The following is a 12,036-nucleotide window of genomic DNA, read 5'->3' as shown; positions in this document are numbered from 1 at the left end:
CGGGAGTTGTAGCGATGAGACAAGATAGTAATTACTAGCGATTGGTATACCACGAAAATTGGGGAGAAAAGGGGATAAAATAAAAAAATAGTCTGTGGCCTGTGATGTTGGGACAAATGATAGTCCCTTATTATACAAGAGACAAAATTCACAAATTCTACAGCACAACGTCAGAGTCATGTCTTCAGTGTAAAACTAACAATGACTCAATAATCCTTCTGGGAATGTTATGATGTCATAAAGGTATGGGCGGAGTTAGAAAGTTGGCTGTCAGAAGTACAGTTATACAATGTAAAATTACTTTTAATCTGTCTGTCTGTATATTTCAAAACATGGCATTTGAGAGTGCAGTGAGATACCTCAGAGTTGGATAGGTGCTAGGTGCTGATGAATGCTCTGGCTGTGTTCCAGTGGGTCTGGGCAGGTGTGATGTAGTTAATGGAGATGGGGGTGTGTTCTAGTGGGTCTGATGTAGTTAATGGAGATGTAGGTGTGTTGTAGTGGGTCTGGGCAGGTGTGATGTAGTTAATGGAGATGGAGGTGTGTTCTAGTGGGTCTGGACAGGTGTGATGTAGTTAATGGAGATGGAGGTGTGTTCTAGTGGGTCTGGGCAGGTGTGATGTAGTTAATGGAGATGGAGGTGTGTTCTAGTGGGTCTGGGCAGGTGTGATTTAGTTAATGGAGATGGAGGTGTGTTCTAGTGGGTCTGGGCAGGTGTGATGTAGTTAATGGAGATGGAGGTGTGTTCTAGTGGGTCTGGGCAGGTGTGATGTAGTTAATGTTTCTATGATGTTGTTTGTATGTGTATCTTTTGTACTGTTTATAAAATATCAAATAAAATATTAAAACATTTCCAATGTTCCATTTCCATTTCCAACATTTCCAATGCAAAATGCAAAATAACACCATACAGTTCTATTTTTGGAGTTATTACATTAAACCAATCAGAATTTAGAAGAATGCCAAAGTCAGGTGTGAATTAATATGGAGGACCAGCCTATTCCCTATGATGTAAACTACAACAGAAATAACTTAAAATGTATAACTTAAAATTAAACCAATAATTTGCACTCATGACTTGAGTGATTAAAGTAAACCACAGTTTTGTAAATACATAATGCCATCTAACCAAATATCAAAGAATGTTAGCTATATGCAGTTATCTTAGCCAGCCAGCTAACATTAGCTATATGCAGTTATCTTAGCCAGCCAGTTAACATTAGCTATATGCAGTTATCTTAGCCAGCCAGCTAACATTAGCTATATGCAGTTATCTTAGCAGTTATCTTAGCCAGCCAGCTAACATTAGCTATATGCAGTTATCTTAGCCAGCCAGCTAACATTAGCTATTTAGCCAACTAGCTATTAGCCTAACCAGCGTAGCCAATCAGCACGGTTATGGTCAGCGAGACCAACTAACGTTACCGGAGCTGGAGCCCAACTAAAACATAAAAAAGAGCAGAGACATACAGAAAATACAAAATCCCTTACATCCAAAATAGATTCCAGAAGTCAGTCAGAGTGCTAGCAATAAGCCAAGGTGGAAAATGTTACAAAACTCCCATAGTCTAATTCACAGAAAACATGAAACTGAAAAGTAGTCACTATGGTCAGCGAATTATCTTAGTCAGCCAGCTAACAATATATGATGACCTATATGCAGTTATCTTAGCCAGCTAACATTATCTATATGCAGTTATCTTAGCCAGCTATCATTATCTATATGCAGTTATCTTAGCCAGCTATCATTATCTATATGCAGTTATCTTAGCCAGCCAGCTAACATTATCTATATGCAGTTATCTTAGCCAGCTAACATTAGCTATATGCTGTTATCTTAGCAAACCAGCTAACATTAGCTATTTAGTCAACTAGCTATGGTCAGAAAGATGGAGCCCAACTACCGGAGACCAGTTAGAACCCAACTAAAACATGATGTGTGTTGAACGCGTTTGCATATCAAAAGATTAGGGACGAAATGAAGCTTCAGACGTCATTGATCACTGCTGATAAAGTGACACACTGCTTTGAAGTTTACTGCTAAGCGATTTCAGCGCATGCCTCGTAGCTCCGGTATCAAATGTTACACGTAACAGCGCGTGCTACGGGTGGGTGTTGTTATCGTGACCAGTGAGCTGAGTAACGAATATCGAAAAGTTGACAAAACAAAAAGGAGCAAGCAGGGGCCTGTTGCACAAAACTAGGATAAGGGATTAAGCCAGGATATCTTGGTGATCCTGGCTCAATTGATCCGTAATCCGGTTGCACTAAAGATGGATAGGGGGCAGGAGGATATGTTATGGTATAAATTACCATGGAGATTTATTCTGTGGAGCTAGCCTGCTCCAGACCAGGCTAAATTCCAGGATCTATTTAATCTCATCCCTAATGTCAGTCAGCAGTCACCACAAATGGAAACCAATAGTTATTTCACTGCTCACTATACATTGTTATCACATATAACTAGACCCACTGTTATTATTTAAACGTTTGTGATCATTAATTTCAATGATTTTGGATAAAAAATGATTTTTAGATGATGTTGCTATCATTAGATAATTTACAGTTTCCCAAAGACTATAAGGCTATATATAAAATGATAGAATATTAGGGCCACAGAGGGGAAAAAAACACAAGTCATAATATTGTAACCAGTTGTTTTAAAGGAGGACAGTTGTTAAAATGACAGATGTGGGGCATTTCGTGAAATTGTACTTCAGTATGGTTTCATAAACAAAGACATGCTGATGTGCCAGAATATTAAGTATCACATTGTCATAAGTATCAAAACTGTAAAAACAATATGTAGCTTTTCTGCAGAAAGAACCAGCCTCAAATTTATGACTTTATCCTTTTTCTTCAGTGTGGCCCTAGTACTCTGTCATATAAACAAATACACATTCCATATGAATATAAAAACACAATGTGTAACATTATGTTCCTTTATTGAATAAGGACAAAACAAAGCAGGTAAACCATCAGCTCCTTTCGAAACTGAAGTCACAGTGACTCTACAAGATGGAAAGCACAGAATCCAAGCATATTATACAAAATGATACATACACATTCAAAGGTCTGTATATAACACACCCTGCATGTCTGCACACTAAAATAAATGCAGGACAAATCCATACACATCAACTGAACAGACAAATGAATGGATGCAGTAGCCTCCCTGCAGCCTTGTATTACACACAGTATACCGCACAAACATCATAAGAGGCCAAATTCGTCAAAAAACGAACCCAAAAAAAACCAAATTCCTCTGCCACCGCAGGACATATTTAACCAAAATTGAAAGCACACATACTAACTAAAATAATTCAACACATATTGGTCCCTCAGCAGCCGACCACTGTCGTCATCAGGGAAGATTGCCGGATTGTCCCAGTCCATGGCTGGTGGCACTCTGGGGGCCCTCTCCTTCCTCAGGCAGGCCACATTGTGGAGGACAGCACAAGCCACAGTAATATCACATGCCCTAACAGGGCTGACCCTTAATTTGTGAAGGCAGTGAAAGCGTGCCTTCAGGAGGCCAAAGGTCATTTCAACTCTGGCCCTGGTCCTGGCATGGGCATGGTTGTAGGCCTGCTGTGCTTCCTGGGGGTCTGTGAAAGGTGTCAGGAGAAAAGGCTGGCAGCCATACCCCCTGTCTCCCAGCAACACACCAGAGAATTCACCTGTCAACACAAAATCTCATCATTACTACCTCATAAACACAGTGATATTCTTGACACAGCCATGATGGTTATAAATAGGGGTTGTGTGGCTTACCTTGTGATAGGCACTGATAGATTTCAGAGGCCCGAAAGATTCTGGAGTCATGGACTGAGCCAGGCCATTTTGCCACAACATTGCTGATCACACAGTCAGCATTGCAGACCATCTGAAATCATAAGATTAGGAATATTACACCAATCAATGCACATCACTGGCAATGCAGAGTGTTCGTCAATGGACAATATCAAAAAGTTATGTTCACCTGTACATTAATGCTGTGAAAGGATTTCCTATTCACAAAATCGGCCTCATGGGCACCTGAGGGGGCTTTTATCCTTATGTGTGTGCAGTCCACTGCACCAATGACATTGGGGAAACCTGTCACACAAAGTAATGAGTATCCTACTATGTGTTAACAGTTGTCCTGTAATTTGTAGATCCTCTTACCTGCAATCCTATAGAACTCCTCTTTGATGTCACAGAGTCTTCTGTGGCCAGGGAAGGAGATGAAGACATCTGCTAATGCTTTGATAGCCAGACACACACTCCTTATTGTGCGGCAAATTGTGGCCTTGTTCAGCTGTTCTGCATCCCCCACTGAGTACAGGAAGGCTCCACTAGCAAAAAAGCGCAAGGCCACACAAACCATTTGCTCCACACTCAGTGCATGGCTCCGTGCAGTGCGGTGCTTAATCCTGGGACCCAGTAGTCTGCATAGATACCTGATGCCATCTGCAGAAAACCTGTATCTTTCATATAGATGGTCATCAGGGAAGGCCAGTGGGTCCAACCGGTCCCTGAAGACCCTTTCTCGCCTGAAGGCTCTCCTCAGCACAAGTGCTTCTTCATCCACCACATCTCGCACGAATGGGCATGCCATTGTCAGAGCAGAAAGGAACACACAATTTTGGGCCTTCATATAGGCTAGTGGCCACACCTGGTGCTGGGGGGGTGGGCAAAAGAGGGCGATGCCTTATAACGATGACTTGGTTGTACTGATTGCTGGGAAAATAAAAAAAACCTTAGAAAGATGCCACCGTCCTGTGTGCTCACAATAAGAGCTCATATGTCATGGCTCACTTGACTTTACGAGAATATACCTAATTTTTATTTTGAGCTGTGTCATCTTCTTGGAGCTGGGGGAGGAAAGAAAAATAATGATTAATACATTTGTGTTACAGTTAGCATACAGTGTACATTGAAGGCATATCTCACCTCCCTCTCAAGTTTTTTTATTTCAAGGTCCAGTTTCCTAATTGTCCTCTTTTTTATTTCGGACTCCAGTGCAAGATTTTCCATCTTTTTCTTCTTGTACTGAATGTCTATGTCTGCCAGTTCTATTTGGCGCCGGAGGTGGTTGCCATACAACTTTCTGATAGCTTGTGAGCTCTGTGAACACAATACAATTAGCGCAGCTGGAATTTGGCAGGATGTGGTGTCCTTTTATTAATACGCACTATGTTGCCAGGCTGGTTTTCCCACTGTATAGCATCTGGGTCCTGTAAAAGAAATTAGATTTTTTGATTTTGATGAGGACTCCTCACCATTGTAGAGTAAATAGTACTTTCACAGTCTTAACATGATACCTCATGCCTTCTGGAATCCAGAGAGATGGTCTCCTCCTCATCATCGTCTCCATCATGTGCTGTTGCTGCTGCACTGGGGCCTTCACCCTATCACATTTAATCGGATTCATATTGAAGCTAGTAGACAAGACATGCCAGGCCTACAGTATGCCTTTGATGGAGTACTCACTGGATCAGCATCGTCTGGTGCTTGTGCTGGTGGCTCTAACAGGAACACAGTGCTGCCAGACACTGCAAGGCAATAGGTAAACCAAAGTCAGACAGTCCAAATTGATTCAATATGAATGTGGTTGTATCCCATGTAGAGATGGAAGGACATACCTTGAATGAAGCGGGTGGCATCTTGGGAGGAACCTATGCTCGTCTCTTTCCCCCCAGGGATCCCCTCTAAGACGGGCCTGCCTTTATTTAGCTCCAAGGCCATGTCCTCTGCTGGGGTAAGGTCAGCCTTTGGTGACCCACCACCCGTGCCTTGTCTGTGGGTATTCTTTTTCACTGCTAAAACAGTACAGACAATGTGTGAGCAGGCACCTTCTGGGTACAATATATGCTTGTGCTTTGTTAAATATTAGTCAGGGACCATACCATTCTGCAGAATGTTCTTGTATTTTATTTTGACCTGCTGCCATGTCCGTTTTGGCCCGTTCATGTTTAATCTACACACACACACACACACACATTTAATGGAGTCACACTGCAAAAAATTACTTGGTATTTTTGTCTTGTTTTCAGTAAAAATATCAAAAAATTTATCATAGCTTTATACAGTGTGATGGAGTTACTTTACACAATTTCACTCATATCTGCAGTGCATTTCAATTAAAAATTTAACCGTTTCATAATTACAGTACAACTGCATTTTTGGAGATGTGAATTAAATATTTGAATTGTAATTGTGATGTTTCAGCGGAGCGGTGAGTGTGTAATTGTGCACTACTTACGCATTCAGGCGGTCTGCAATACTTTGCCACGCTTTTTCTCTTTGCTTTATCACTGTGGCGGTGTTGCCTTTCTTCTTAATTATATCTTTTACCTCCTCGTATGCCTCCATGAGGATTTGTGCTTCCGACGGGGAAAAGTACGCGGCTCTAGTTGCCATGGTAAATCAGTTAATCTGTGATCTGTGGCGGGGTCTATTTGAGTGAGCCGTGAGCGCGCACCTATCCAGGATTGGTTTCACCTGGCTTAATGAATCCGTGTCTGCTCATCCTGGCTTGGTCTTTGTGCAACCAATTAAGCCTGGACGCACATGTTTTGGCTTCATTGAGCTCAGCTGAGTCATTTATCCCGGATGTCTTAATTCTACTTTTGTGCAACAGGCCCCAGGAGACACATTTTATTATTTATTTACAGTTTGGAGGGATGGGTGTCTGACATCCAGGCGACACATTTTAGTTCTAATGGTGCCGTTCTGTTATTCTTTTCAGCTTCTTTTTCCAAGCATCTTACATTACTCTGAGACTAGTTATCCTGGGATCTTACATTACTCTGAGACTAGTTATCCTGGGATCTTACATTACTCTGAAACTAGTTATCCTGGGATCTTACATTACTCTGAGACTAGTTATCCTGGGATCTTACATTACTCTGAGACTAGTTATCCTGGGATCTTACATTACTCTGAGACTAGTTATCCTGGGATCTTACATTACTCTGAGACTAGTTATCCTGGGATCTTACATTACTCTGAGACTAGTTATCCTGGGATCTTACATTACTCTGAGACTAGTTATCCTGGGATCTTACATTACTCTGAGACTAGTTATCCTGGGATCTTACATTACTCTGAGACTAGTTATCCTGGGATCTTACATTACTCTGAGACTAGTTATCCTGGGATCTTACATTACTCTGAGACTAGTTATCCTGGGATCTTACATTACTCTGAGACTAGTTATCCTGGGATCTTACATTACTCTGAGACTAGTTATCCTGGGATCTTACATTACTCTGAGACTAGTTATCCTGGGGAATAGTTTCAATATATTTGCAAAAAATCTAAACCTGTTTTTGCTTTGGCATAATGGGGTATTGTGATACATTTTAGAATAAAACACACAGACTAAGGAGACCAGGGATGGTAGTGGAGCACAGACTAAGGAGACCAGGGATGGTAGTGGAGCACAGACTAAGGAGACCAGGGATGGTAGTGGAGCACAGACTAAGGAGACCAGGGATGGTAGTGGAGCACAGACTAAGGAGACCAGGGATGGTAGTGGAGCACAGACTAAGGAGACCAGGGATGGTAGTGGAGCACAGACTAAGGAGACCAGGGATGGTAGTGGAGCACAGACTAAGGAGACCAGGGATGGTAGTGGAGCACAGACCAAGGAGACCAGGGATGGTAGTGGAGCACAGATTAAGGAGACGAGGGGTGGTAGTGGAGCACAGACTAAGGAGACCAGGGATGGTAGTGGAGCACAGACTAAGGAGAGCAGGGATGGTAGTGGAGCACAGACTAAGGAGAGCAGGGATGGTAGGGGCACAGACTAAGGAGACCAGGGATGGTAGTGGAGCACAGACTAAGGAGAGCAGGGATGGTAGTGGAGCACAGACTAAGGAGACCAGGGATGGTAGTGGAGCACAGACTAAGGAGACCAGGGATGGTAGTGGAGCACAGACTAAGGAGACCAGGGATGGTAGTGGAGCACAGACTAAGGAGACCAGGGATGGTAGTGGAGCACAGACTACGGAGACCAGGGATGGTAGTGGAGCACAGACTAAGGAGACCAGGGATGGTAGTGGAGCACAGACTAAGGAGACCAGGGATGGTAGTGGAGCACAGACTAAGGAGAGCAGGGATGGTAGTGGAGCACAGACTAAGGAGACCAGGGATGGTAGTGGAGCACAGACTAAGGAGACCAGGAATGGTAGTGGAGCACAGACTAAGGAGACCAGGGATGGTAGTGGAGCACAGACTAAGGAGACCAGGGATGGTAGTGGAGCACAGACTAAGGAGACCAGGGATGGTGTTTGACATGAGTTCTTTTCCATAAAGGAACACACCGGTCCTTCCTCCTCTATGAATGTTCCTAGGCCGTCATTGTCTGAAATATATATTTATTTATTTTTTAATGTAAAAACCCAAAAGGTTATCTTGTGAATATTAGCAGTACAGTAGTAATGGAGGACAAGGGTCCCCCTCTCCTTTCTGTCTCTCCAAAAAACACTTGACGCAACCGTGGGACCTTTTTATTCCAAATTTAAGTAGATAGATAGTAGCTGTCTATTAAAAAATATATACTGGTTGTTGGATTCCTAATGTCTACTCAAAAGGTAGGAAGAAGTTTGGTCCTAATTGGATGTTGGACACTATATTTATAGAATATTATGTGAATCCTTATAAATCAAAAGGGCTAATCAATTAGCTTCATTTCCTCAGAGATCAGTTGCTGAAATGACATGGAATGCCTCAGCTGTTTTTCCTACGTCTGTAGCAGCAGTTGGAATTTCCAGTTATCCATCCCTGTGATTGGGTAGGGTAACTCCTACTCCTACAGGTTAGTAAAGAGGTCAGGTAATATGGGAGTTCGACTGTGCCTAAGAACAGCCCTTAGCCGTGGTATATTGGCCATATACCACAAACCCCCGAGGTGACTTATTGCTATTATAAACAGGTTACCAAGGTAATTAGAGCAGTAAAAAGAAATGTTTTGACATACCTGTGGTATACGATAAACGATATATACTCCCCTACGTATTTACTCAGACAGGGAAGGGTGACTCTATACTCCAGAATTTTAGATATGAGATCAAATGTTTCATATGAGACAGCACAGAACGTCACCTTTTATTTGAGGGTATTTTCATACATATCTGTTTTACCAATTAGAAATAAAATGACTTCATGTATCTAGTCTCTCACATTTGAATGCGTCATAAGTATTTGGCCAAAATTCCCTTATATGTGTATTGAAGTAGTCATAAGTTTAGTATTTGGTCTCACATTCCTATAACGTAATAACTACATCAAGCTTGTGACTCTACAAACATGTTGGATGCATTTGCAGTTTGTTTTGGTTGCGTTTCAGATGATGTTGTACCCAACAGAAATGAACGGTAAATAATGTAATCGTGTCATACGAGTCACACAAGAATAGAATATGTTTCTGAACACTTGTATATTAATGTGGATGCTAACACGATTAGGGATAATCATGAATGGATCATGAATCATAATGAGTGAGAAAGGTAGAGCCATACCCCTCATACCTCTAAAAAATGTGAACCTCCCCTGTTATTGGTCATTAAACGCTTCAGTGTCCTAATAAAAAGATAGGGGAGTGTAGCCGAGGGTAGAGGAGAAGGCGGAAACTTTTCAGTTCCTCGGCGTACACATCACAGACAAACTGAAATGGTCAGACAGTGTAGTGAAGAAGGTGCAACAGCGTCTCTTCAACCTCATGAGGCTGAAGAAATAAAATGTCATTTCATTAACGTCTGCTAACCATGTGTATGTGACCAATAACACTTGATTTGGTACTTAAACGTTGTATATCTCCACTGTCCTCATGAACAGATAGGGGAGAGTAGCCGAGGGCTTGAAGGAATGGAACAACTCTAATTCAGTCTCCACTGTCCTAATGAACAGATAGGGGAGAGTAGCGGAGGGCTTGAAGGAATGGAACAACTCTAATTCAGTCTCCACTGTCCTAATGAACAGATAGGGGAGAGTAGCGGAGGGCTTGAAGGAATGGAACAACTCTAATTCAGTCTCCACTGTCCTAATGAACAGATAGGGGAGAGTAGCTGAGGGCTTGAAGGAATGGAACAACTCTAATTCAGTCTCCACTGTCCTAATGAACAGATAGGGGAGAGTAGCGGAGGGCTTGAAGGAATGGAACAACTCTAATTCAGTCTCCACTGTCCTAATGAACAGATAGGGGAGAGTAGCGGAGGGCTTGAAGGAATGGAACAACTCTAATTCAGTCTCCACTGTCCTAATGAACAGATAGGGGAGAGTAGCTTGAAGGAATGGAACAACTCTAATTCAGTCTCCACTGTCCTAATGAACAGATAGGGGAGAGTAGCGGAGGGCTTGAAGGAATGGAACAACTCTAATTCAGTCTCCACTGTCCTAATGAACAGATAGGGGAGAGTAGCTGAGGGCTTGAAGGAATGGAACAACTCTAATTCAGTCTCCACTGTCCTAATGAACAGATAGGGGAGAGTAGCTGAGGGCTTGAAGGAATGGAACAACTCTAATTCAGTCTCCACCGTCCTAATGAACAGATAGGGGAGAGTAGCGGAGGGCTTGAAGGAATGGAACAACTCTAATTCATAGACAGAGCTGTGGATGCAAGGACCGACCATGAGATCAAAATGATCGTTTTAAACACGTTTTGAGTCAAATACAGTGTTTGTTTACATTTGCATTGTTTACACACAACGGAGCTTTACGAGCTTATATTTGGGGTTCTGGTGAGGAGCACATTTCAGTGCAATGCCAATTTGGCTTTAAAACCACACATTAGTTCAACAACTGCAGAGTTTCTGGCTGTGTTTTTAAGACAGTACTCACTGGTGTTAATCAGATCTTCAGTCTCCTCTTCCTCTCCCTCTTCATCTCTCCAAACGTCTTCCTCCTCCTCTTTTATTGAGATAGCCTCCTCTTCCACTCCAAAAGGTTCTTCCTCTTCTTTAAACGTGATACTGATAGCCTCCTCTTCCATTCTGAAAGCTTCTTCCTCTCCGTTTACGGAAACATCCTCCTCTTCCCCCTCTTCTTTCACGACAACGTTCAGCCACAGACCCTCTTTCTCCGTCCAGCAGACCTCTTCTTTAGCAGGAGGAGAGTAGCTTGGAGAGCTCATGGTGGGCTAGCTAGCATTGACGATTAGCTTAGGTTCAGTAGAATCAACAAATGTGTAAATTGAGCAAACAAGTTACGCTTAAGTTAAATAGTAGATACGTAAAGAGGATTGTGTTAAAAACACCGAGATCAATAATGGTCCAAAGAGCTTCAATGTTTTCGGTTGTATGTTGGCTACCAGGCTACGGAGGTGGTTGAATGAGTCAGCATCCGTGTTGTTGAAACAGCTTCCGGTGTCGTGTAGTCCACTAGATATGACGTCACCATCTGAAGACGCATATCGCCGTCAGCTGACTGGAATGAGTAACGCAGTTTAGAAAAATATTCACTACATTGTTTATTAATTTAAAGATGAGCAAATATGTTTTGTCTGACTTCTTACAGCCAATACTTTCGTCTATGCAGACCTGTAGCTACATGTGAACATGTACATTATGAATATATACTGGTAGAATAGTTCCGTGTCGCACAGTTGGTAAAGCATGGCGCACGCAACGCCAGGGTTGTTGGTTTGATATGAGTCTGCTTAATTAATAACATTTTAATAAATTAATACCTAGTTAAGGATTTAACTCCAATCCTGACAATATAATGTCAGTTGTCAGTTGTGGCTGCTTTGCCTGATGTATTGTTGTCTCTACCTTCTTCCTCTTTGTGCTGTTGTCTGTGGCCAATAATGTTTGTACAATGCTTTGTGCTTCTACCATGTTGTTGTCATGTTGTGCTGCTACCATGTTGTTGTCATGTTGTGCTGCTACCATGTTGTTGTCATGTTGTTGTCATGTTGTGCTGCTACCATGTTGTTGTCATGTTGTGCTTCTACCATGTTGTTGTCATGTTGTGCTGCTGTCATGTTGTGCTGCTACCATGTTGTTGTCATGTTGTGCTGCACATTAAAAACACCATTATGTTGGATAT

At 42.2% G+C, this 12,036-nt stretch overlaps 3 protein-coding genes across 4 annotated transcripts in view; 1 reads left to right on the top strand and 2 right to left on the bottom strand.

The window, feature by feature from the left end:
• LOC139548169 (zinc finger protein 135-like) overlaps positions 1–11,385 on the bottom strand; it is a 263,034-nt gene extending 251,649 nt beyond the window's left edge. Inside the window, exon 1 of one of the 2 annotated variants that reach the window (XR_011669664.1) lies at positions 10,828–10,867. Coding sequence is in view for 1 of the 2 variants with exons in the window: in XM_071357630.1 (XP_071213731.1) it covers positions 10,828–11,119 (292 nt within the window). In the remaining variant the exon portion in view is untranslated. Of the gene's footprint in view, positions 1–10,827 lie in introns of both variants that reach the window. The other variant, XM_071357630.1, reaches the window with a different exon arrangement.
• Positions 1–12,036, top strand: part of LOC139548220 (zinc finger protein 850-like) — a 132,805-nt gene that overhangs the window by 62,805 nt on the left and 57,964 nt on the right. The gene's annotated exons all lie outside the window — the stretch shown is intronic.
• Positions 2,929–5,104, bottom strand: LOC139549343 (putative nuclease HARBI1). Its single transcript, XM_071359748.1, has 5 exons — positions 4,936–5,104; positions 4,168–4,856; positions 3,983–4,098; positions 3,775–3,886; positions 2,929–3,680 (listed from the first exon to the last, which is right to left on the bottom strand). Exons 2-5 carry the CDS (start codon positions 4,637–4,639, stop codon positions 3,310–3,312), a joined length of 1,071 nt encoding a protein of 356 aa, XP_071215849.1. The 5' UTR covers positions 4,640–4,856; positions 4,936–5,104; the 3' UTR covers positions 2,929–3,309.

Source organism: Salvelinus alpinus, chromosome 2 (genome assembly GCF_045679555.1).
Source record: "Salvelinus alpinus chromosome 2, SLU_Salpinus.1, whole genome shotgun sequence".
NCBI classification, from domain to species: Eukaryota; Metazoa; Chordata; class Actinopteri; order Salmoniformes; family Salmonidae; genus Salvelinus; species Salvelinus alpinus.
This window is presented reverse-complemented; position numbering and strand designations above follow the sequence as displayed.

What these genes read in the sequence shown, in the direction of transcription:
- LOC139549343 (XM_071359748.1), bottom strand. Translation starts at nt 4,639, where the DNA reads ATGAAGGCCCAAAATTGTGTGTTCCTTTCTGCTCTGACAATGGCATGC. An exon ending in TTCACAGCATTAATGTACAG is followed by an intron (nt 3,887 to 3,982) that starts GTGAACATAACT and finishes TTATGATTTCAG; the next exon opens with ATGGTCTGCAATGCTGACTG. An exon ending in CTATCAGTGCCTATCACAAG is followed by an intron (nt 3,681 to 3,774) that starts GTAAGCCACACA and finishes TTGTGTTGACAG; the next exon opens with GTGAATTCTCTGGTGTGTTG.